General features: G+C 56.6%; 1 protein-coding gene across 3 annotated transcripts in view; it reads right to left on the minus strand.

The window, feature by feature from the left end:
* The window catches only part of DSCAML1 (DS cell adhesion molecule like 1), a 97,795-nt gene that overhangs the window by 65,233 nt on the left and 7,401 nt on the right, over window positions 1-25,161 (minus strand). For all 3 annotated transcript variants that reach the window (XM_064731963.1, XM_064731962.1, XM_064731965.1), the window contains exons 2-3: window positions 23,477-23,794; window positions 20,649-20,795 (exon numbers count right to left, since the gene is read on the minus strand). In XM_064731963.1, coding sequence (XP_064588033.1) covers window positions 20,649-20,795; window positions 23,477-23,794 — 465 coding nt within the window. The remainder of the gene's footprint in view (window positions 1-20,648; window positions 20,796-23,476; window positions 23,795-25,161) is intronic.

Consider the following 25,161-nt stretch of genomic DNA (forward strand, 5'->3'; position numbering starts at 1 on the left):
GGGAAACACCCAGAGTGTACCATTCCTGAGACTCCTCATCTGGAGACATCCCTGGCAGCATGGGCACCGATCCTGGCTGGGTCCCTGCTCAGGCTGGCACTCGGGGAGGCACAGAGGAGCTGCACAGGGTGGGAAAATACCTGCACCAGCAGGGACTGTCTCCTGCTGCCTGCACACATTAGCTCAGCAGAGCAGACACGGCAGATGCTCAGACACTCAGCCCTACACGTTCATTCACACGCACTCCGGTGGTGCCAGGGGCCCTGGGGTGGCCAGAGGTTGTGGCACCTGTCTGTGGCCACACACAGGGTCAGCACCATGAGTCCCAGCCCCATGTCACACCCAGGGGCAGAGCAGGAGGGACTGCTGCTGGAAATGACACCGGCACTGCGGGCAGGACCTCGAGGTGTCCCACCAGGTGTGACAGCACAGGGCACCTGGCACTGCCACCTCCAGCAGCACCTGGGGCTGGGGTCAGTCTCAGGGCAAGGGCCAGATGTGCTGGCACCTCAGGGGGATTCTCAGCCTCTCTCCAGACCCAGCTCAGTCCTGTCCCCACAAAGGGGATGCAAAGCCAGGATGCCAAAGAGGTGAGAGGGTTTTAGGGACAGGGAGAAACTCCAAGCTGGCAGAGAAGTGTGAAGCTTTAGGAATTACAGCCCTGAGCCACCTGGGACACGTGCGTATTGACTCAGACCCGAGCCTTTAATAAGGCAGCTAACAGCATTGCTTTTACATTCATCCCTCTTACAAGCTGAACATGCCCAGGACAAGTTCATGTTCCAGCTGCAGCGCTCGCCGGGCTCAACCGAGGGATTACCCAGCCTTGTAGCTACAGCTCACTGCTCTCCCCTTTCTTCCCTCCCTCTGTTCTGCTCGGTGTCAGGTCAAGCAGCTCTTCCCTGTCTGTGGTTGCTGTGTGCTCTGCCTGCAGATCGCACCTGCCCCAGGTGAGACGCCCCTGCCCTCTCCTTGTGTAGCTGGGCGCACACCACGGCTCTTTTCAAGTCCTTTTAAAGGATTCACCCCAACATTTCTGTTACTGCTGCATCGGACAGGAAAGCTCCCCAAAAATTCTGCACCTGCTCTCCAGAGCCGCTCTCACTGCCAGAGCCAGCACGGCTCAGCAGATTAATGTCACCACCACGCTGCACAAACGTCTGCTGATGGAAAAGTGATGGCAAAGGGCAGGAGGAGACTTTGCACGGACATTAACAGAGGCTGGAGTACATTAATATTATCGACGGGCTGTCAGCGAGGCTAAAGAGGCTGTGCCAGCCCCGAGCAGGGATGGAGGCACCGCAGCAGCGTGGGAATACACAGGATAGTGGGGTGGGGACACACGAGAGTGGGGTAGGGACACATGAAAATGGGGTGAGGACACATGATAGTGGGGTGGACACAGGATAGTGAGGTGGGGACACAGGACAGTGGCTTGGAGACACAAGGCAGTGACATGGGGACACACAACAGTGGTGTGGGGACACAAAATAGTGGGGTGAGGACACAGGACAGTGGGATGGGCACACAAAATAGTGGGGTGGAGACACATGACTGTGAGATGGGGACACAAAATAGTGGGATGGGGACACAAAATAGTGGAGTGGGGACACATGACAGCATTGTGGGGACACACCATAGTGGGGTGGAGACACATGACAGTGGGATGGGGACACAAAATAGTGGGGTGGGGACACAGGATCATGGTGTGAGGACACACCACAGTGGGGTGGGGGCACACAACAGTGGGATGGGGACACAGGACATTGGTGTGGGGGACACAGGACATTGGTGTGGGGACACACACCAGCGAGTGCACTGCCCGTGGCTGGGGACAGTGGATGCTGGGCAGGAGGGCAGCGGTGGCAGCACACAGAGCCGGTGGGAGCGGCGCTGTGGGGGCACAGAGACCCGAGGAGAGGGAGGCAGCCTGCGAGAGCCCTGACCCGTGAAGGAGCAGCCCCGGGAAGGCCCCAGGGCCACCCACATGCTCGCTGTCAGCTCCGCGCAGGCCGCGGCCCTGATGCCTTCGCCTCCCCCTTGCCAGGCTGCCCGCCGGGCATGCAGGGCGATGCTCGGGCACAGTGGCACACTCTGGGCAGCACCTCCCCGTGCCCACGGGCCTGGGGACACATGGGGGATGCCACATCCCCATCCTGCTCTGTCCCCAGCTCCGGGCCAGGGCTCGGTGCCAGCGGCAGAGCGCGGTCCTACGGCAGCGCTGAAATACGGCGGTGGGAAGTCCCCTACTGCTCCCTGTGTAGCATTTTATCTTAATAACATTTTATCTTGGATGACAAGCCTGTATAATGTGGTTTAAAAGGCACGGCTACGCTGACACCAGAACAGGGGGAAGGAAAAAAGCTCTTTTCTCCCGTCTGATACATTTGCTGAGGTCACAACTCGCCAACCTCTCGCTGTATCTCGCTCGCCAAGCTGGGAGCTGCTTTGTAGAGCGGCTCAGAGGCAGCGGCGGGAGCTCAGCCCTGCTCCTCCCTCCCACTCAGGGTTCCGGCTGCAAAGGCTCTGGCTCTGGAAAGGCTCTGGCTTTCCTTTGCAGTTCTGGCTGGGGGAGGTCTGTTCTTCCTTCCCCTGCCCCCTGCACTGAGTGCTGGAGGCTTTGAAGGGGGAACTGCGAGGCTTTGATGGCAGCAGGCTGAGTCCCAGGGGTGAGCTGCCTGTTCCACCTGCTCAGGGGGCAGGTACAGCCTCCTGCCCCTTTCACGGCCCAGACTGCTTCCAAAACCACGCTGACCATCCCAGAGCCACCATCTGGCAGCAGCCCTGCAGACCCCAGCCCTGCAGCACCCACATTTCCTGGGCACGCTGTCCCTGCTGCGGCAGGCACCGCAGCCATGCTGCACAGCACGGCATCGTTAGGGAGACAGCTACTCTGGTCTAATTGCCAGTGGTGCACTGCAAACATGGCAGCCTGCGCTCGCAGCAGAACGGGGAATCGCGCCAAAGACAAAGGATGCCCCAAAGAAAGAGTGGGAAGTGACATTAAACCGGAGAGGGGACAGCAGCACGCAGCCAGGTTGGCTTGGGGAGGGAGAAGACACTGACCCAGCAATGAGGGTTAAGCTCTTCTTGTGAGAGCTAATTTAAGGTCAGGCAAATCCTGCTGACAGATTATTTTTCACCTAGAGCGATCAGATCGGTGGCTCAGGCACCGCAGCGCAGCAGGACCTGGGGAGCAGCTGGAGGAGCTGCTGGAAGGGCCAGGCTGGGGAGCAGGACAGCCCTGTACGTGTACCTGTACCTGTACCTGTACCTGTACCTGTACCTGTACCTGTCAGGGAGGCTGGGGAGCAGGACAGCCATGTCCCTGTCCCTGTCCCGGTCCCTGTCCCTGCCCAGGACCCCCTCACACCAACACAGCCACAGCAGCCCAGCAGCCCTTGCCAAGACCCACATCCCACCCTGTACAGCCACTCTGGTGCTGCCCCAGGAGAACAAGGAGTTCCCCCCACCCCAGGTTGTCACTCTGTCACCTCTGCTTCGCTGTGACAGACAGACAAGCCCCAGCTCGCAGGACCATCAATTATTCACACACACTATTTCTGAATATTGATGTTAAAAGCAAATTCCCGGCTTGCCCCTCGCCTGCACCTCCGGGGGGGTTTTCACGCCACAAGGACCCACATTCCTGAGGAGCCACCGAGGGGAGGGACACATGGAGGGACCGTCACTGCCACCACAGGTCTGCTGGCACTGGGCTCTGCACTTGAGGTGGGATAAGAAACCCCCAGGGCTGTTTGAGAACCCATCCCACTGCTGAGGGATCCAGCCCAGCTGAAGGAGCAGGGAGGAAGCTCAGGGAATGAAAGGATGTGTCTGGCAGAGACAAAAGGAGCCTGCTCTCCCCCTCGCTCGTTCATGAGAAAATATTTGTAAACAAATGCTTCCTGTTTGTGCTTATCCAACTTTGAGAGACTTCAAATGGAAGCCTGCTCCCCATACCGTATCATTACCCTTCATTATTGCAATTTCCCAGGCTTTAGGTGGCTGGAGAAGGAAAACACAGGATAATGCACTGCTCAGAAAGCTGCAGGAAGTTAAACTGGGAGAGAGGCAAGCCCAAACAACCCAGAGGCACCAGGTGGGCGCTGCCCATACACAGCTCCTGCATCCAGGGCAGGAGAGCAATTCTGGCCCTTTGTGCCAAGAAAGAACAGGAAAATGTCACAGCCATGGACACCCTGACTGGCCCAAACCACCAGGATGCTCCAGCTGGATGTTTCTCCAGGCTGGAACACCTCACCCATGCCATGCCAGGCCATCCTCACTGCTCCCTTGGCCTGAAGGTGCCCTGGGGATGGACTCAGTGCCCACTTATCCCCAACAGGGGCTGGAACAACCAAAGGACAGCTGACAAATGCTGGCAGGGAAGGAACACTCTTCAAACAGGGAAGGGCTCCAAAAAGAAATCTCATTTGTAGATCATTGCCTTGATATCTCAGCATTTTTTTACTTCACAATTCTGTTTTATATAGCCCCGTTTATTGCTCTGGTAGCTCATCCTGCAGATTCATCTCGGATCATCGCTAAGGTTGCAGAGATGCCTCTGCTCGTCGTAAAACTCCGCGTTGAAATTTCAGATTAATTAAAAGCTGTAAATTGCAAAGCCAGATGCGATAACTCACATCTTCACCCTTCCAAAAAAAAAAAAAAAAAAAACCAAACAAAAAACTAAACATAAAACCAAACCAAATCTAACCAAAAACCAGGAAAATGAGAAAAGTGAGAAAGTCTCTTGGTTTATAGCGTGGCTATCCCCTGAGATGGGTTCAGCCCAAAGCCACGTCCCTCCATCCCCACTGTGACCCAGCCAGCCCTGCCACCGAGGGTCCCCAGTGACACCTGGCAGGTGGCAGGGAGTGACCCGGTGCCACCAAGGTGCCACCCCAGCCGGGCCGGTGCTGCTGCCACCACTCAGAGCACAGGGAGAGGGAGGATGAGCAATGCTGGGGAGGGTCCCCGGGCAGGAGCGGAGACCCCAGCCCCCAAATCCCATCTCTGCTGTCCCGGGGCCGTGCCCGGAGCGGGTCCCGCCCCGCTGCCCACGCAGCTGCTGCGGAGCGGGGACAGAGCCATCCCCCCGGGCCGGGGACGATGCTGCCCGTGCCCAAGGACGCTCAGGCAGCCGTGACCACCATCTGCTCGCTGGCAGCCGAGCCAGCCCGGCCTCCATCGCCCGAGCACAGGCACGGGGCAGCCCCTGCTCCTGCCAGCCCTGCTCACAACACCTCCACTCACACCCCAAAACCGCCCCAATTCCTCCGATTCCCCCCGGTTCCGGCTGCCCCCAGCTCTCCTGCAGGCTGCTCTGGCTGTGCTGCCCCCATCCCCTCACTTCTGGATGCCCCAGGATCGGGGCAGCAGCAGCAGCATCCCTCCCTGCCGAGCTCCCACTCGCTGCAGATCTCTTAATGCATTTCTTGGCCAAGGGTGAGGAGATTAAACACTCTGTAGACGGCGAGCTGACACAAGCTGACAGACCTGAATCTTCTGCACATGCATAAGTGCCAGTCCTCATCACAAGGATGCTCATTTGCCAGCCTCATACCTATCACTTGGGCTGGGAGTCAATCTAAATAAAGCAAATCCACTTCTTCTGAGGGGGAGAGGGAGTCGCTGGGCTGTCACAAGGTTGAGCTCAGCTGGCATCACTCTCAAGTGGAAGGTGCTGCAGGAGCAGGAAGCAGAGGGTTTCCAGCCTCCCAGGAGGGAGGGGAAGGCAGCTTTGCTTGGCTTGGAAGCTGCTGAGCCAGGAGAAACCTCCAGCCCCAGGCCCAGGCTGCGAGGAGCTGGGCTCTGGAGTCACAATCACAGGGTCACTGAGGCTGGAAAAGCCCTCTGAGAGCAGAGCCCAAGCTGTGCCCCATCCCCACCTTGTCACCCACCAGTGCCACATCCTTCCCTGGACACCCCCAGCGATGGGGACCCCAAACCTCCCCCACAGCCCTGTCCATGTGCCAGGAGTGAGAGCAGAGCCAAGCCTGGCACGGGGCTGATTTCCCCTGCTCACCTGAGCCAGCCCTGCCAGGACAGTGCATTTCACATATTCCACTCTGACACAGAGCCCAGGGACTCAGAGACTGCTTCAGGTTAGAAAGGAGCTTTAAAATCCTCCAGTTCCACCCCCTGCCACGTGCAGGGACACCTTCCACTATCAAAGGGTGCCCCAAGCCCTGTCCAACCCCTCCAGGTAAAGAGGATGCACAACTTCTATCCCTCTCCTTCCCTCCTACCCTCCAGCGCTTGCTTGCAAGGATTAAGACTCATTTCCAATGAAGTTTTCATTATTTTCTGCTCTCCTTCTTTATTCCCCTACTCATTTGCATTACAAAAAAATTAAACAAAAGCTGCTTTTTTGAATCTCCACTCATTACTCCCATTACATTTGTTAACATCATTATCTTCAGCTGAAGATGGCAACTATTATCAAATGTTGCAGAGCTGCTGCAGACCTCTTGCTATATTACTCCGGAAAATTGCTTTAATGCTTATGCTTTTAGTGGTTTGAAAAAACCAGCTATAGCATTAGAAGCCATAAAGAAGATAAAAAAGTGCATCATTCGATAATAAGTGCGTTTTTTCCCCTTTACACTGAGAAATATAAATACACGGAGGTAATGCAAGATGCAAAAGCTCTTCCTCCTCCTCCTCCTCCTCAGTGATCCAGAACAGACCCTCTGATCTGACCCTCAGTGACTCTCTCTCCAACACTTTTCTTCAGGAAAAGTTATTGTAATGAAAACCGGGATCAAAAGGAAGCAATTTTAAGGACAAAATAGTTCAATTTTCCTGGATTTTGGCAAAATATTTCTGAGAAAGGAGAAAGGCCCAGGGCACTGGTGCTGAGTCCCTGGTTCAGCAGGGAAGGAAAGCCCCAAGGGCAGACTGAGGGGGCCCGGGCATAGGAACAGTGCTGAGGAGGGGTCTAATGACAGGGACACATCTCACGGTCCCACTGCCTCCCAGTTCCAACTGGAAATCACCAGGGATGGCCCTTGGAGCACTGGTGACAGCTCAGCTCAGCTAGAAGGGGCTTGATCCAAGCAGAGAGGAGCAAAAAGAGCGAGCTGAACAGGAGCATGGGGAGCTGGAGAGGCAAAGCCTGGCAGGGCAGAACAGAACTGGGGCTTCCAAGGAGATGCTGTGTCCCCAGGGTCACCAGGAAAACAAAACAGAGAGGCAATCCTTCCCTGTGGGGCAGCCAGGCCCTGGCACAGGGTGCCCAGAGCAGCTGGGGCTGCCCCTGCATCCCTGGCAGTGCCCAAGGCCAGGCTGGACGGGCTTGGAGCAGCCTGGGATAATAGAAGGTGTCCCTGTGGGCTGTGCTGGGCCTCACCCAGCCCATTCCAGCTGTGGGGATGGGACAGCACAGCTCAGGAGCTGGCACATGCACAAACCCCACCCCAGCATGGCCAGGGCTGATTTACGGCAGTGCAGGAGAGGTCAGAGCTCCACAGGCTTTCATCGATCAGGTAATTAAAGCCAGGCAAAACAAACCTGATGAACGCCAAAATTTACAGCCCCTGCCATGGGTTCAGGGGCAGCTGGAGCTCAGCCCACCCATCTTGTCTCCTAACAAGGCTGGGCTTTTGAGAGAAATCCAGACCCCGCTCTGGAGCGGGCAGGATACGCTGCACTCCTACCTGCAGCACTAATAATACTCCTAAATAAGAGCAAGCTGCCCAAACTGAAGCAGCACAGAGGTGCTAAACCCTGCCAGAGAGCAGCCCAGAGTGTGAGTGTCCCCTGGCACAGCCCTGGCACACTCAGAGGTGGCACATGGAGCCTGGCTCCACAATAACCTGCATTAACCACACACCAATGCAAAACTCACCCAGCCCCTGCTGCCAGGTCATGCTTGGTCACACAGCCCACGAGAGCCACACAAAGAGATTCAAATTATCACTTTGTTTTCCATCAGGCTTTTGGTGTTGATTTATGCTGCCCAAACAAATAATTACGGGCTTATCTCCATCACGCAGCAGCATTAGCCACAATTCATCATTTTTAGCTTGTTTTGGGCATTGTGTATATATGGATAAATGAAGAAGCAACTCAGCCATTCCCATTTTGTGGAACCTGGCATTGCAAGATGGGCATTTGGTTAAATCTGCTCTTGACTAGAACAAGAAACTAATCTCCAAAGAACTCTGCAGGAAAGAGAAACACGTGTGTGTTTTTAACAGCTTTGGGAAATGGGACCAGCGGATCTGCAGAGCCAAGGTGCAGCAATGATGCTCCGTGGGCGCACACAGGGATTGGTCCATCCCCTTCCCTTCCCCAGCCTCGGGCAGGAGATCCCCCAGCAGATTTCCAGCTGTGCTTGTGCAGCTGCAAACCAGAGCCCTGGAAGAGCCAAAACTCGCCTGGTCCCAGGGCCAGGCTGGAGCTGACTGTGACTCACAGGCAATTCCCAGATGAGACATGACAGGTTATGCCAGAGTTCTGCCAAGAGAGATCATGGGGATGATGATGGAGTTAATTCTTGACACAGCCGGGCGTGTGTTGTACACCCAGTGTTTGAGACAGCCACAGCAGCCACAGCTCCTGTCCAAACCCCGGGATGTGCCAGGATGTGGGATCAGGATGTGGGATCAGGATGTGGGATCTGTGGGATGGATCACACAACAGCAGCACAGGAAGCAGGGCTGAGCACAAGGCCCTGGTCCAAGGTGCAGAGAGAGCTCACCTGGGCAAGGCAGCGATCCCTCCCTGGAAGGATCTGCGTGCCTTGAGCCTGGAAATTGCACCCAGGCAGCCAGAGCCGGGCACCTGAGTGCCAGGAGGAGCTTCCCCAGCCCTGCTGCTGCCAGCGTGGCACAGCTCTGCTCCCGGCTGTGAAACATGCTGCAGGAACAGCAGCGCCAGGAGCCGGCACCCCCAGCAGGCACAGCGCAGGCTGGAAGGCACAGGGACACACATGGCACACCTGGGACACAAACGGCACACCTGGGACACACATGGCACACCTGGGACACAAACGGCACACCAGGGACATGCATGGCACACCAGGGACACACATGGCACACCTGGGACACACATGGCACACCAGGGACACAAACGGCACACCAGGGACATGCACAGCACACCTGGGACACAAACGGCACACCTGGGACACACATGGCACACCAGGGACACACATGGCACACCAAGGACACCCCCAGAGCTGGCCCCAGCTCCTGCTGCCTGCAGCACGCTGCTCCATCCTGGTTTGTAGGAAGAGGAAGCTCCAAGGCATCAGCTGGGGGCTGGAGCAGGGGCTGGTGAGGGCAAAGCAATGACCAGCACGGGGTTTTCATCTCAGGCACCACCGAAACCTCCCAGGGATGGGGAAATACAAACCTTGCACTTCCCCTTACTCTCCAGGGATGGGGAAACACAGACCTGGCCTTTCCTTCACTCCCCAGGGATGGACAAACACAGACCTGGCCTTTCTCTTATCCTCCAGGGATGGAGAAACACATCCCATCCTTCCCCTTACTCTCCAGGGATGGGGAAACACAGACCTGTCCTTTCCTTCACTCCCAAGGGATGGACAAACACATCCCACCCTTCCCCTTGACCAGCGCAGGGATGATCTCCCTGCCTGCACCCCCATTTCCTTCCCCAGCCCTGTGGCATCATTCCCAGCCCCTGGCAGTGCCAAGCTCCATCTCCAGGCTGGTTTGGGTGAGAACAAGCACCTCTCCTCGGGCTGAGCCTGCCTCTGGAGGGGACCCCTCACTAGGGATGCCTGGCACGGGGAGGACGGGGAGGGGCGGCAGCACTCAAGCAAAGAGGACCCAGCTGGTTGTGACACGCTCAGCCACGAAAAATTACAGTTTTAAAGCTGCTTTCGGTGGAAAGACCCAGAACAGGCAAGGGAGGCTCGGGAAAGGAATATTAAACACTGCAGAAATAAAAGGTATTGCTCAAGAGAAAACATAACAAGGCTGAAACCCAGCGTGGTGCAGCCTTCAGATGAAATGGAGATGAGCTGAGAATGAATTGCTCCCTCTTAGGGGAATTTCTGGCTTTTTGAGGAGGGAGGGCACACCCGTCCTTCCCGAAGGGTGAGGGTGGGATGGGGGCCAGAGGGGCTCTCCAGGGTGTGTGTGGAGGCTCCCCTGCTTCACCATGCCAGGGATGCAGCTCCCAATGGGCCCTGCCGTGCCCTGCATCACCAGGAGGGCCAGCTGGGCACCATCCCACCCTGGGGAGGTTCTGCAGGCAAAACCAGAGTCAGGATCAGCACAGCCAGGGCAGGATGGTCACAGCTCCCAATGGGCCCTGCCGTGCCCTGCATCACCAGGAGGGCCAGCTGGGCACCATCCATCCCAGGGATGTTCTGCATGCAAAACCAGAGTCAGGATCAGCACAGCCAGGGCAGGATGGTCACAGCTCCCAATGGGCCCTGCCATGCTCTCCATCACCAGGAGGGCCAGCTGGGCACCATCCATCCCAGGGATGCTCTGCATGCAAAACCACAGTCAGGGTCAGCACAGCCAGGGGAGGATGGTCACAGCCCCAAGGCTGCCACAGCTCCAGGGGAGTTTGGACAATGCTCCCAGGCACAGGGGGGGATTGTTGGGGTGTCTCTGCAGGAGCTTTGATGGTCCTTGTGGGTCCCTTCCAAATGAGAATATTCCACAGTGCTGTGATCCCCTGCAGATCCCCCAGCGCTGCACAGGTCCTGCCATGCCCCAGCCCCTGCACATGCCCCATTTCTTGTGCCATGTCACACGAGAATCTCAGTTTCCAGTTAAAAATAACACCAGTTTCTAACCCTCGAAGGTGCAGAAAAACGTGACCTCTAAAAATCCAGAAACTGAAAGGCAAAGCAAATGAGTCCCAAATTTGTCTACGCTATAAACGTCAATTTCTTTTTGAAAGAAATGAATGTTTTTGATGAATGTTTTCTTGAATGCCTGCTTTTGGCAGTGCTGCCATCTGTGAAAAATCTCTGCCACGCTCGCTATTAAGATTTCATTTCCAAGAAGAGCTCATAGCTGCTTTAATAAATGGTTAAAGGATTGTCAGGGGTCCAAAGGGCCAGCAGCTTGTTTACCACAAGTGGCTCCTGTCACCGAGCAAAGCACCTTTGACTGATAAGCTCAGAGCCCGCCAGCTCCAGCAGCTTCCCCCAGCCCTTGGAGCAGTGCTTGAGCAATGTCGGGCACTTAGAACCTAATCCCAATGGACTGTCAGTGAGATTTACAGTCCTGAATGGCCAGCTTGCCCTGGGGAGGTGCCTGGGGTGGGCACCGAGGTTCCACTGCACGTCCCCAGCCCTGTGACAGCACCACTCATTGACAAACGGCACAAACCATCACAGGGTGAGCCCAGGGCTCTGAAACAGCCCCAGATCCTGCAAAAGGGCTGGGGGCACATCCAGGAGCCACAGCCTGGCACTGGGGCACATCCAGGAGCCCCAGCCTGGCACTGGGGGCACATCCAGCAGCTCCAGAATTGAGCTATGCCCATCAGTCTGGCACTAGGGCACATCCAGGAGCCCCAGCCTGGCACCGAGAGCACATCCAGCAGCCCCAGCCTGGCACTGGGGCACATCCGGGAGCCACAGCCTGGCACTGGGGGCACATCCAGCAGCCCCAAATTGGGCTCTGCCCACTGGCCGGGCACTGAGGGTGCATGCAGCAGCCCCAGCCTGGCACTGGGGCACATCCAGCAGTCCCACATTGGGCTGTGCCCACCAGCCTGGCACCCTGCAGACCCCAGAGCCCCCAGCCTGGGCTGTGGGGGGGTCCCAGAGCAGGGCAGGGCCCCAGGAGCCTCCCCTGTGGGGCTCCAGGGCTGCTGCCATGGAGGCCTGAAATGGCTGGTGTATTTGTAGATCCTCTGCGTGACTGAATCAAGAGGAACAATAAGATCTTTTTCCAGATTCGGCAAACATCAGTATAATAAAAAAAATTAATTATATGCTTGAACACATGCACCAGAGCAATGCCCTGTATTTTCTCCTAATTGTTCTCCAAGCCTTGCAGAGCCACATTTAAATAAAAATGAAGCAGTTATTTAAACCGCAATTAAAGATGGAGCAATTTATTTTTAAACTTGAACTATCGTCAGCAGAGCAGGAGGGGAGCAGGGGGGGCTGCTCTGGGACCCCTGGTGCCACTGCAGCCACCCTGCTCCGGGGAGGGCAGCGGGACAGGGCAGAGACTCCCAATAACCCACAGAGGGCTGCTGGCTGCTCCCTCCCCAGGCCACAGCTGCTCCTCGGTGGCACAGAGTGTCCCTGAGCTCAGTGTCCTCTGCTGGCACATGGAGGATGAGGATTTGGGCTGGGAAAGCTCAGCTCCTCACCACCCCATGGGTGAGGTGTTTTGGGAGGCTTCTGCACTCCTGGGCTCCTTGACTTCCAACCTGGGGCTTGGGTTTATTCCAACCACAGCCTCAGGTTCTGCACCCAAAACCCAGCCCTGGGCACTCAGCCCTGCCCATCCCAGAGAAGTGACACCAGCCCTGCTTGTCCCATGGAGGTGACACCAGCCCTGCCCATCCCACAGAGACAGTGACACCAGCCCCTGTCCCCATGTCTGGAGCAGGGAGCACCCTCGACAGCAGGAGGCGGCTGGGAGGGAGCTGGGGAGGGAGGGAGGGAGCTGGGGAGGGAGGGATGGAGGAAGAGCAGCAACCACAACAAAAACCCACCCTCTCTTTTCATAAGGCAGCAGAATTTATCAGCCTGCAGCCCTTCACATCTGTCTCCTCATGCAAAATGAAAGAGGCTTTGAAAAGCAGAGGAGATGAAATAAAGCCGTCTGTGTGAGGAAGCTGGCATCCCTGCCACTGTCACTGTCACCATGGCAGGAATAATGACCGCGATTGTTTCTGCATCTGGGGATGTGTGTGAGCCTGTGGAGGGGGAGGGAGATGCAGAGCACAGCTCCTGCCCTGCCATGAGCCCCCAGCCCTGTGGGATGAGCACACCATGGGCTGGGGTGGCTTTGGCTGGGGTGGCTTTGGCTGTGCTCTGCTCCTGTCCCTTGGTCCATGATGGCTTTGGCTGTGCTCAGCTCCTGTCCCTGGGCTGTGCTGGCTCTGGCTGTGCATCTCAGCACATGTGGGCAATGGAGGAAAAGGCCAGGTTGGTGTCTGCTGTGCAGTGCATGGCTAACAGAAGACCTGTGACGATTTGAGTGATTAAGCAAACACCTAATAGAGACCCAAAGTTTCACCATGTTGAGATGTTTGGTGGTGCTGAGAGGTTGATTAAGGTGTCATTGATGATTTTCAGGATGTGCTGGTTTTCACAAAGGTCAGGGCCATTGGTTGTTTCTGTATGTGGGTATGAGGATGATGAGGATGGATAAGGTGAATGATCCTAAGCAGGCTTTGATTAGGCCGGGGTGGTGGGTGGTGGCAGCTTTGGTTGCTGTTACTGCAGGTTGGCCAGTCCTTCTGAGCCTGGTGTTTTGTATCTCTCAGGCCCCAGGGAAGGGCTCAGGCTCACACAAACATGTGCTGTGGGACAGCTCTGACCTGTGCAGCTCTCACATCACTGGGCTTTGCTGCAGCAATTACTGCCCAGGCAGGCTCTGCTCCCATGGGAGACCTGGGGCAGCAGGACAGGAGCCAGCAGCAGCTCCTGCCTCGTAAATGACATTTAAATAGAGGTGGAAAGGACAGAAGGGGGCTGCCTGGACACCTGCACATGCCAACAAGCCCCAAGCTCTGAGCTGGCTCCGCTGTTTTATTGGGATGCTGATCAGGGCTGTCCTGAGCACAGCAATGAGCTGGATTTCAGTGGGTCCCCTCCAGCTCCCCATATTCTGTGTTTCAATCTCCTCTAGGATTTTCAGGCGGATTGTGGAACATTCCAAGCTGGTATCAGCCTGCAGAGAGAGGGGTCACTCCCAAGGACCCCTCAGGGGAGGTGGCCCATGGCTGATCATGGGCTGCACCCCCATACAGAGCCCCCAGTCCCCAGCACCCCCACTGTCCTGCCCAGTGCATGCAGTGCAAACCACAGCCTCAGCCTGGGCTGCTCCAGGGCCTTACAGAAACTCCCACCCCAGAGGATTTCAGCTCTCCACCTGCAGAAAATTCTTTAAAATGCACAAAAGCATCAGGATTTAGCAAGTGCCCTGTGAACAGGACACTGTGATCACGGCCCATGTGGTTCAGCAGGGACCTGGATGCTCCAGACTTGGTTCTGGGCCAGGCAGGAGGGTGCTGGGCTCAGCAAGGCACACCTGAGGCTCCAGGTTTCATCAGAGCTCAGCTCCACTGTGCCCCACAGCTTTCTCTGGGGGCTGGTCAGAGCACAGAACCCTCTCAATTTATTTTTAAATTAAAAATAAATGTAAGGGATTGCCAGTGCGCACTCCAGGAGTGACTCCAGGGGAGCCCAGACACCTCTGAGGCTCACCCCCTCCTGCCCACATCACTCTCCTTCTCCCCATGGCATCAGTGGGGTGCTCCAGGGGGCTTCCCTCGTGTCCCCACCCTGCTGGCCATTGCCTGAAAAGCCTCTGTGCCTTCCAGTGTGACTGGAGCGCTGAATCCCAGCACAGAGGATCACCCTGGCACCCAGGAGAGCAGCAGATCCTTCCTGCTCTCCTGCCCTCCAGCTGATCTCTCCCTGCTCCTGCTCTCTGCGCTCCTGGAGGGGGATTACAGCCCCCCTGCCTCCCGTGGGATCTGCAGACCCTCCGGGACCCATCCCAGCCTCTCTGTGCTTGCTGTTCATCCCTTCCTATGGCAGAGCTGCTGCTCAGGGGGGCCGGAGGTGCCCTAAAGGTGCCCAGAGCAGCTGGGGCTGCCCCATCCCAAGGCCAGGCTGGAACTGGGGCTTGGAGCCACCTGGGATGGTGAGAGGTGTCCCTGCCCATGGCAGGGCTGGGATGAGGTGCTCTGAGGTCACTCCCGGCCCAAACCATCCCACGAGTGTGTGATTGCTGTTGCTGCTCTCAGCCAAGCTCCCCTTTCCTGCAGATGCTGCCGCCAGCTCTGCCTTGGGACAGGAGCAGCTCAGTGTCCCCAAATCCCCTCCGGGGTCCTGCTGCAGGGCTGGCCAGGCTGGGGCTGTGGGACTGGGGCACGGGAGGTGACAGGGACACCGGGACATGACAGGGACACCAGGACAGCCCCTGGTCTCGGGGCTGAGCCCTGGCTGCTGTTTACTTGTTGTGGTCCCTGCGTGCGCCGTGTGTGCATGCGTGTGGAGATTGTCTCCAACGTGACTCTGCATTATCGGGGCTGTAATGAGTCCTTGTTAAAGTGGATTTGATGGAATAATTATATTCCAAAAAAACCTGCGGGAGAGCGCTCTCCCCTCTTAAAGGGCAGGATCATCAAACGTTCTCGCCACATTATTTGCAGTCACACCTTCTGCTGCATCTGCTCCTTTTAAAATCTCTAACTCCAATCTGATCTGAATATATAAATCTGAATTATCACAGCAAAAGGAGATGTGCTCACACCTTTTTTTATCTGTTGCCATGGCGATTAGATAAAATTCACGCCAAGTCTCTGGGGAAGGATGAAATGATTTCAGACAGAATCTCACCCCACTTGGTGAGAATAACGCCTGGAGCTACTTCCCTCTGTAACAGGTCTGGGCACATGTCGTAGCCAGAGAGGGTGGCAAGGATGGGGGAGAAGCCAGGGCACCTTTGGAGATCTGCAGGCCGGCAGGGGACAGGTCCTGGCAGGGGAAAGGTCCTGGCAGGGGAAAGGTTCTGACAGGGGAAAGGTCCTGAGAGGGGAAAGGTTCTGAGAGGGGAAAGGTTCAGGCAGGAGAAAAGTTCTGACAACAGGGGAAAGGTTCTGAGAGGGGAAAGGTTCTGACAGGGGAAAGGTCCTGACAGGGGAAAGGTTCTGGCAAGGGAGTGTTTATTCTGTCCCAGCTCCTCCCCAGGAACAGGAGCCTGGTGTGCCCCAGAATGAGCCCATTGACACAAGGACAATGCTGGATTATCCCCATGGCTCATCCTGCCGTGTCCCTGGGCACGCAGCACCCGCCCAGGGGGAACGCTGTGCCCAGAAATCCCAGAAATAAACCCCAGAAACCCCATAAATCTCAGAAATTCCAGAAACCCCAGAAATAAATCCCAGAACCCTCAGAAATGCAGCCTCCTGCCTCATCCTGGACTCTCACCAGCCCTGGGATGGATTACAGTGGGGTTTCTGTGCAGTTCCACCTCTGTAATCCCAGAGAAATGCAGAGCAGCACTGGCCAGGTGCAGCAGAGCACAGAGAACATTGTGGGGGCACTGACCCCATGGAACAGTGCAGAGCTGCTGTCCCTTCACTGCCCAACCACCAAGGGGCTGCTCAGGGGAGTTTCAGGACCCCAGAAAGTGTCCCCAGCCAGCCCTGGGGACATCTGAGAATGGGACAGACAGGGCAGGCACAGCTCACAGCTGCAGCACCACAAACAGATTCACTCAGGCAGAGATATTTTGGAAACTCCTGAAAGGCTCAGCCCACAGCACACACCAAAACACGTCTAAAACTTCACAGAACTCAAATTTTTTTTTAATTTTTTTTTTTTTTTTTAGCTCCTTCCTTCTGGCAAGCTTCACGTTTTGCTTTCCAGAGAAAAGGCTTTGTGGATAACCAGTGACTAAGTACATCCTCATCTGCACAGCCCTCAGAGGATTTGTGTTAGGCTGGTGACAAAGGCAGCAGCACCCTCAGAAACGCTGCTACCTTGACAAGTGCTCTATTTAGATTTTTCCCCTATCGAGTACACAGCACTGAGGCAGCAAATAACAGCTCAGCTCAGGGTTTGCCAGGCTGGTAATGCTCACTGCTCCAAACCCCACTGCCCTCACCGGCCACAGAGATGTGTGCCCCACTGGCATAGCATGCAGGGGTGGCATTTGTGCCCAGCAAGGCACAAGAATATCCCTGGGCACAGGGATATCCCTAAACAAGGCAAAACTGGGCACAGCGACATCCCTGAGCCAGCTGGGGATGGTCTGGGTGCGAGCCCATGGGCACGTGTGTGCTCAGAGGGCTGTAAAAGCCAAGCAGTGCCCAAATGAGCACCTTGAACAGCTGAGGAGGGGCTGAGATTGCCCAAACCCACTTAGTGGGGTCACCAGCAGCTCCCTGCATTGTTTCTGCAAACTGCAGCCAAGCAGTGCCCAAATGAGTACCTGGAACAGCTGAGGAGGGGCTGAAATTGCTCAAACCCCCCTTGGTGGGGTCACCAGCAGCTCCCCACGTTGTGTTTGCAAACTGCAGCCCAACAGGCACCCCCACACACACCTGGGCTCCACACTGCCAGCACTGCCACAGGAAATCACAGCAAAATCACAAAAGAAGAGCTGTTTACAGCGCAGAGTCCTGAAGCAGCTTGCAGCAGGATTTTCTCACTCTCACCCCATGGCAGAGCGGTGAGGGGGGTGTGAAACTCCCTGCTCAGCTGCTGGGCTCCATCCAGCCCCTCCAGCACACACCAGGAGCAGCGGATCCGAGGTGTGACTGTCCCCCTGTCACCAGGACTGCCCTCCCAGGCACAGCAGCAGAGCCCTGTGGCTGTGGCAAGGCTGGAGCACGAGGCAAGATTGATTCTGATGTGAGCACCAGCGAGGCAAATGGGTTTTTGAGCAGCCTGTAATTTCCCCGCAACCCTTGGCTTCTCTAAACACACAGCAGCAGAGTCAGGTGGGCACTAAACAAAAATGAGCTGCGCTAATGATGATTTACGTGCGGGATAACCTGCCATAAAGAGTTTATCTTTGATTTCAGGGTCTGTTACGGCGTTGCCGAGTTAACCAAACAGCAAAACTCATCACACACATCCCAGGGAGGGAGGCAGCTCTCTCCAGCTGGGATCTCACCAGCAGGGCACCACCAAAAGGTTCTGCACCCACCAAAAGAGCAGCGACGTCTGAAAAAATGTCAGAGGTTGGGAGCCCTGTAATCCTAATTAAGGAAAATAAAAGATTATTCAGATATTGAATTAAAGAACAATTTGTGTTGTAAGAGAACTTAAAGTCCACCTTGTTCTTCCCCCTGCCATGGGCAAGGACACTTTCCATAGTCCCAGGCTGCTCCAAGCTGGCCTTGGACCCTGCCAGGGATGCAGGGGCAGCCACAGCTGCTCTGGGCACCCTGTGCCAGAGCAGAATTTCTTCCTAGAACCCGAGAAAGCTCACAAAAATTTCCCCTCAGCCACATGTGGAGGCAGAGATTGAGCTCACAGGAGCAGCCTTGGGGAAACACTTGTGCCCCTGTTTCTCAGCTGCAGGTGTCTTGGTTTGGTTGGGGAAAACACATTTCCTATTACAATAGTCACTTAGAAAGAGCTTTGTGCCACCAAGAAGCGCGGATGGAGATTTTCCCTGCTCTGCACATCAGCACTGTTCCTGCCCTGCTGGGAGGATGCCCAGCCCTCCACAGGGAGAACCAGAGCAAAGTTCTGGGGAAAGCAGCAGGTCTGGCCCGTTCCAGAGGCAGCTGTGAGCACACTCAGAGCTCAGGTGCAGTGGTGCTGCCCTTGCACACCCAGAGTCTCACCCAGAACCCATCTCTGAGAGCAGCAGGGCTCAGCAGCACATCGCAGCCCTCCTCACCTCCAGCCCGTCCCCTCCCCTCATCCTCCTCGCTCAGAATCAGGGCAGACGCAGAGGTTCAGCAGAGGTCAGGGAAAAACATATTTTTGGTAACAGCAAAGCCACTTTTAGCTCTAACACACCAGCAACAACAAAAAAAAAGCTTCAGGCAGATACTATATTTGTAATCCAACGGCAAAACATGTTTGCTTGTGTTGACTCTGCACTGTAACACAATTTATATGTTCTGTCTTTAGGGTAATTATTGCTTTAGAATGTTAAAATCGTTCCACCCTAATTAAATCATCATATTAAAAAATCCACTGCCACAGCAAACTGGGGAGCAAGCCTGGTTGGGATCACGCGAGTGCAGAGATGCTCAGTTGGCAAATCCACCACTGAGGGTGCTGGCCACATGGGCTCCATCCTCCAGAATCCCAGAGATAAGGATCCCAAACCACGGAGCAAAGGATCCCAAACCATGGAGCAAAGGATCCCAAACCACGGAGCAAAGGATCCCAAATCCCAGAGCAAAGGATCCCAAACCATGGAGCAAAGGATCCCAAATCCCAGAGCAAAGGATCCCAAATCCCAGAGCAAACATCAGCCCAGGCTGTCCTGCTGATGGACCTGGAGTGCCACCCACCAAAGGCAGCACCCACAGTGGGCAGAGCATCACTTGCACTGCCCAAAATGAACCAAGGGCACCCCAGGGGATGGGCACACAGAAATCCACCTCATGTTCCCAAAGAGCATCGCCTGCACTGCCCAAAATGCACCAAGAGAACCCCAGGGGATGGGCACTGCCAACTCCTCCTCATTGCCACACTCCACACAGAAATCCACCTCGTTGTTCTCACAGAGCATCACCTGCACTGCCCAGAATGCATTAAGAACACCTCAGGGAATGGGCACCACCAGCTCCTTGTTCCCACTCACCACACAGAAATCCACCTCGTGTTCCCACATCCACAACAGGCGGGCAAGGGCACGGTGCCCATCTGTCCCCTGGGTGCCTGCCCGGGTACCACCAGCCCAGGCACCTGCAGACACTGGGCTGTGCTGGGTCAGCACCTTGGCTGCACTCAGGGGGCACAGCCACCAGCAGAGCCACCAGGAGAACAGGTAACCCCCTCCAGGTGAAGCACTTTGCTCCTTCAGCTCCTCCTGCAGCCCCAGCCCTGCTCCTGATGGCAGCACTGAGATGTGGAGCAGCACTAAGACTTTCTGACCTGTGAGCAAATATCAAGCGCAGAGCACTCACTTTGGGCCAAATCCTTTAATTCCCTGCGGGTGCCCCGGGGGACGCAGGTATTGATTGCTCCAGCAGCAGCTCACACACGCTGTGTGTGCATCGACAGCGGCTCCGTGGAGGAGCCACGAGGTCACCCCGGGGCACGGGGACACGGAGCTGGCCTGAGCCTGCCACAGCCAGGCAGGAACAGCTGCCAAAAAATCACAGGGAAACACCCAGGGAAAACCAGCTGGGCCTGCAGAGTCCCTTAGGTGGGGGATGCTGTCCCTTCCCCACACAGGGAAGGCAGCTCGGGGTGGGACACAGCCCTGGCACAAGGCAGGGACATGGCACAGGCTGGCCAAGCAGGTTCCATCACAGGGAACAGGGAGGTGATGGCGTTTTGACCGAGCTCCTTTCCCCATGGTTGAATCAGTGAAAACTGACAAGAAAAGGTGGAATTTTGACTGGAGCATCACCATGACAGGACAAACAGCAGCCCTGGCTGCAGCACTCAGACACAGGCAGCACGGGCAGGTGCTGTTATCCAGGCGCCAGTGCCAGGTACCCAACACACCCTGCAGAGACCAGGACAGGACACGAGTGCTGCCAAAACCACACTGAGCATCCCTCACCCCAGGGACACACGGCCAGAGCACCCACAGAGCCCGGGCACCTCACCGTGCTCACACCAGCAGCACTTCCCAGCCTGGAGCTGCCAAATCACCCCTGAAAGCCTTTGCTGGGCAGCACAGGCACAGACAACAAGCCAGAAACCAGACCCTCCAAAAACCAGACCCTCCAAAAACCAGAGCCTCCACGACAGCAAACGTCCCCATGGCAGAGCAGGTCGGATTTCCAGAGAACAGGCGCTCCTCTCTTACCTGGGACAATAGAAACGGTGTCTTTCTCCCAGGACACAACGCTAACGTATTCCTGCACTGAGGAGGGGATGAGGCACTTGAAAACAGCCACGTTTCCACGCATCGACCTTTGGTCCTCCACCCGAACGGTGTACGGCTCCCTGAAAACTGTGGGGGAGAGCAGATGGTTGGTAGCGTGACAGTGCTGCAGGAAAACACACTTCCTTTTGCTAGAATCCCACGTTTCCCAAACAAACCAACCCACCCAGCCACACGCTGCCTCCTTCCCCAGCACCTTCCCGGGGATGGAAGGAGGGGATTCTCTGCTGGCCGTGGGACAGAGGCACACCTGGCCAGGTGCTGCTGCTGGCACCTGCCACTGTCCCCAGTGTCACCTGAGCGTGCCAGACTCAGCGTGGGGACCGATGACATTTTGTGGTTGTGATGTGCGTTTCACCCCTGGATGCTGAAAATGCATCCTGGGAGGGACAGCCCGTGGCACAGAGCCAGGGACCACCCTAAAGACACTGCAGGGACGTTTGAGGCAAGCAATGACAATTTTCCATGTTCCCAGCATTGCCCTGTTTCTCAGGGAGGTGCACACCCCTTTGTCAGCTCCGTGCTGCTCCCTGGACCAGCAGCAGCGCTCCAGGAGCCCCCATGGGTGAGAGGGACCCTCCTCACCCTCTCCAGCAAGACAAAGAGATGCCACCAACCCCAGCAACACAGCCACCACAAACCCCTGAAATTTAAGCACAAAATGCAGTTGAAGGCAGCTCTCTTTTTACAGTGACAAACATTGTGCCCTGTAGGACATGGAGACGATTGGCACAATGACAAACACACATTCACTTTGTCATCTGACAGCTGGCCAGAGCAGGAGCAGCTCAGCAAGGCCCTCAGCAGCCCCAGCAGGAAGGAAAGTCCTCCTCCCCAGCAGCAAGGTGTTTTCCCTGGGTGGGATGTCCCTGTGGACACTGCATCCCACACCTCACAGAGCAGTGAGGGGGTGGCAGCATCCCCACCCTGGGTTCTGGGCTTTCAGGGTCCCTGCTCAGGGATGTGCCACGGAAAGGGGCTGCAGAGCCAAAGCTGATTAACCGGCAAAAGCTTCCTTAATCACCTGGAGCTGAGGTTTATTCACAGGCTTTAAAGGCCAGCAGGGAGCACAGGAACATTCTGAATGCTCCCTGCCACCACGAGCACCCAGCTGGGGACAGCCCCACCGCATCCCTGAGCTGTGCCAGCCCCAGGCTTCTCCTGCCTGCAGGAATAATCCCCAGGAGATCAACACACAGCCACAACCAGCCCACCTAAACCTCTCCCCTGGCTGGAGAAATTTGCTCCATGTGCTCGCCAACAGCTTGCCCAAGACTTCCAGAGATTTTTTTCCCCCTCAGATTTTCAGTTTCAGAAATATTTCCATATTTCAGTTTCCAGTGCATTTTATTTTATTGCTTGCTTTCTCCAGCTGTAATTGGCTCCCTGTGCTGCGCTGCCATTAGGAAGCACTGGAGAGTGACTGGGATGTGGGATGGCCAGGAGGCAGCAGCAGCTGGGGAATGCTCCACAGCCATTTCCCCTGCCAGAAAAGGCAGAGCAGCTCCGGGAGCTGGAGCCATCCTGGTGGCCCCACTGGACACCCACATCTGCTAACGAGGGGGAGGCTGAGCTCCCAGCCCAGCAGCAGGGCTCATTCTGCCCTGGGTGGAGAGGGGGTGAGAGCCAGGATCCCCTCTCTGTGATCCCAGGACAGCTCTGAGGGATCCCAGCCAGGATCCCCTCTGTGATCCCAGCCAGAATTCCCTCTCTGTGATCCCAGAGCAGCTCTCTGTGATCCCAGCAGAGCCAGCCCTGCTGTGCCTACACAAGGAGAGCAGCAGCTCCACATTTACTACACCCCATCTGCTCCTCCACCATGCTGTGGTTTATAGGTAACCCGAGAGTGCTGGTAAATAATTCACTCTGCAGAAGGGGGTTAATACCAATTTACTCCACAGTACAAGGTATTAAAATAAAAAACCCTGTAGTCACTTCTGTCACGTTCCCTCTGCTAGCCCCACTTTTAATAGGTTACATAATGAAGCCATTCCTGGGCTATTAGCCCTCCTCAGCCTGGTCAATAATTTACTATAATGGCTTTTGGAATCAGCTCTTTGCCATATTCCTCCTATTTTTTATTATTTATTTAATTTTTTTGGTTCTTATTAAGCCTTGGCAAGCTGAGGCTGAGTGGGAACCAGGCTGTGGGACATTGAGGGGGCCCCCTGTATGGACAGATGTGGCCCAGCCCCTCTCACAGCTGGGAAAAGCCTCGATAAGGGGTTGGGCCAGACAATCCCATTTCAGAGGGAGAGGAACTCTCCTGCCACCAGGCTGCAGCCACACCACGTTCCCCAGACACTCACTGGGCACCTCCAATCCACCTCCTCGTGTTCCACATCCACAGACAGCCTGGCAAGGGCGCGGTGCCCGTCTGTGCCCTGCCAAAGGGTGCCTGCCCGGGTACCACCAGCCCAGACACCTGCAGACACTGGGCTGTGCTGGGTCAGCACCTCGGCTGCACTCAGGGGGCACAGCCACCAGCAAGAGCCACCAGGAGAACAGGTGATCCCCTGCAGGTGAAGCACTTTGCTCCTTCAGCTGCTCCTGCAGCCCCAGGTCCGCTCCCCGCTGTGCATTCCACCCTGCGCATCCCACTCTGCACATCCCAGCCCGCGCTCTGCCCTTCTCCCTGCTCCATCCTTTTGCAGGAACCAAGGCAGCAGCCCTGGCTGTGCCCCTGATGGAGCAGAGCAGGGAGGAACCAGCCCCTGGTGCCCAGCCCGGTGCCCACAGGCAGCTCCCACCTGCTTTAACACGGATGTTGGGGCTCCTGATTTTGCCAGCCGAGTTCTCTGCGGTGCAGAAGTAGTCGTTGTCGTGGATGAAGCTGTTGAAGGCTGATGGCGAGAAGGGGTAGAGCTGCAAAGTCCCATTGGCATGGACGTGCCGGATGTGGGGCACATCGTAGATGTCGTCACCTGTGGCCAGGTACCAGCGGAGGACGGCGCTGGGTGACCCTGCTGCCGGGCAGGGGATCACCACCCCCACTGTGCTGGAGAAGGTCACCTGCTGCAGGGAGTCGTTCACAAAGTAGAGGCTGGTTCCGACATCTTCAGCGCGTGCTGTGGGCAGAGCAGAGGCCACAAGGGCACGGGTTACTGTGGGGTGGCCAGTGCTGATGGCACAGAGACACCCTGACAGAGACAGCCCTCCCCAGCACAGAGACCCCCTGGCACAGAGACCCCCTGGCACAGAGATCCCTCAGGCATAGAGAACCCTCCCCAGCACAGAGAGCCCCTGGCACAGAGACCCCTTCCCCTGGCATAGAGGCCCCCCTGGCACAAAGAACTCCCCAACACAGAGACCCCCATGGCACAGAGAGACCCCGGCACAGAGACCTCCTGGCACAGAGACCCCTCTGGCATGGAGAACCCCCTGGTACAGAGAACCCCTGGCACAAAGAACCCTTCCCAGCACAGTGACCCCTTCCCCTGGCATAGAGACCCCCCTGGCACAGAGACCCCTCCTGGTTCAGAGACCCCCCATCACAGAGATCCCTTCCCAGCACAGAGACCCCTCCCCAGCCCAGACACCCCCGGCCCAGCCCCTGAGCCCTGCGTGCGGAGCAGGGCAGCGCAGAGCATCCGTGCACGGCTGGAAGCACACAGGACCTTCACAGGCCAGCGCTCCTGCTGCCAGCACGGATCAGGGATCACAGGCACCTTGGCAGGACAGCCAGGGGCTGTGCAGGCAGGGTGGGCACCCCGGGCAGCCCCCGAGGCTTCCCCAGGGGTGCCCAGCTGGCTCTGAGCACCCAGGGCCCCGGGGACAGCATGCCAAGCACAGCCACCAACACTGCTCCTGCTGCCAGTCCCGACATTGCTGTGACCCCCCAGCACAGCACAGCACAGCAATGCCATCACACCCAGGGCACACCACTGCCAGGCAGGGCAGAGACCTCCCCTGCCACCCCACCACTGCCCCCAAACCAGAGAGGGCTGGAAAATGGGGATCAGAGCTGCTCCCCTCTCCCAGAGCCACAGGCAGAGGACCCCAGACCCACCCTGTCCTGAGCCTGAGCTTCTCCTGGGCACCCCTGCAGCACCCAAATGAGCACTGAGGTGGGTTCAGGGGCACAGTCCAGGCAGAGCTCGTGGCCACCTGCATGCCCAGCAGCAGCTCTCAGTGCTGGAGAACAGCACTTCCCTTCTTGGGAGTAGGGAAAGGACCTCTGCCCCCAACTCCTGCCACTCTCCAGGACCACGAGCTCCCCCTCCCAGCCCAAGGCAGCGAAATTGGCTATAAATAAGGAAGAGGAGGCTCCCAGTCACTGAGATCCGCTTTCCTTTTTTAGCTGCACTCTTTCCAAGTGGGCGGAAGGACAGGGATCTGGGAAGGGCCCTCGGCGGGTGTATTAATAGCGCGGCTGAGCGGTGCCGCAGAGCCAATAAGCAGATCAGCCCCGGTTCAGAACGAGCCACGGGGGACC

Source organism: Zonotrichia leucophrys, chromosome 24 (genome assembly GCF_028769735.1).
Source record: "Zonotrichia leucophrys gambelii isolate GWCS_2022_RI chromosome 24, RI_Zleu_2.0, whole genome shotgun sequence".
Classification (NCBI taxonomy): domain Eukaryota; kingdom Metazoa; phylum Chordata; class Aves; order Passeriformes; family Passerellidae; genus Zonotrichia; species Zonotrichia leucophrys.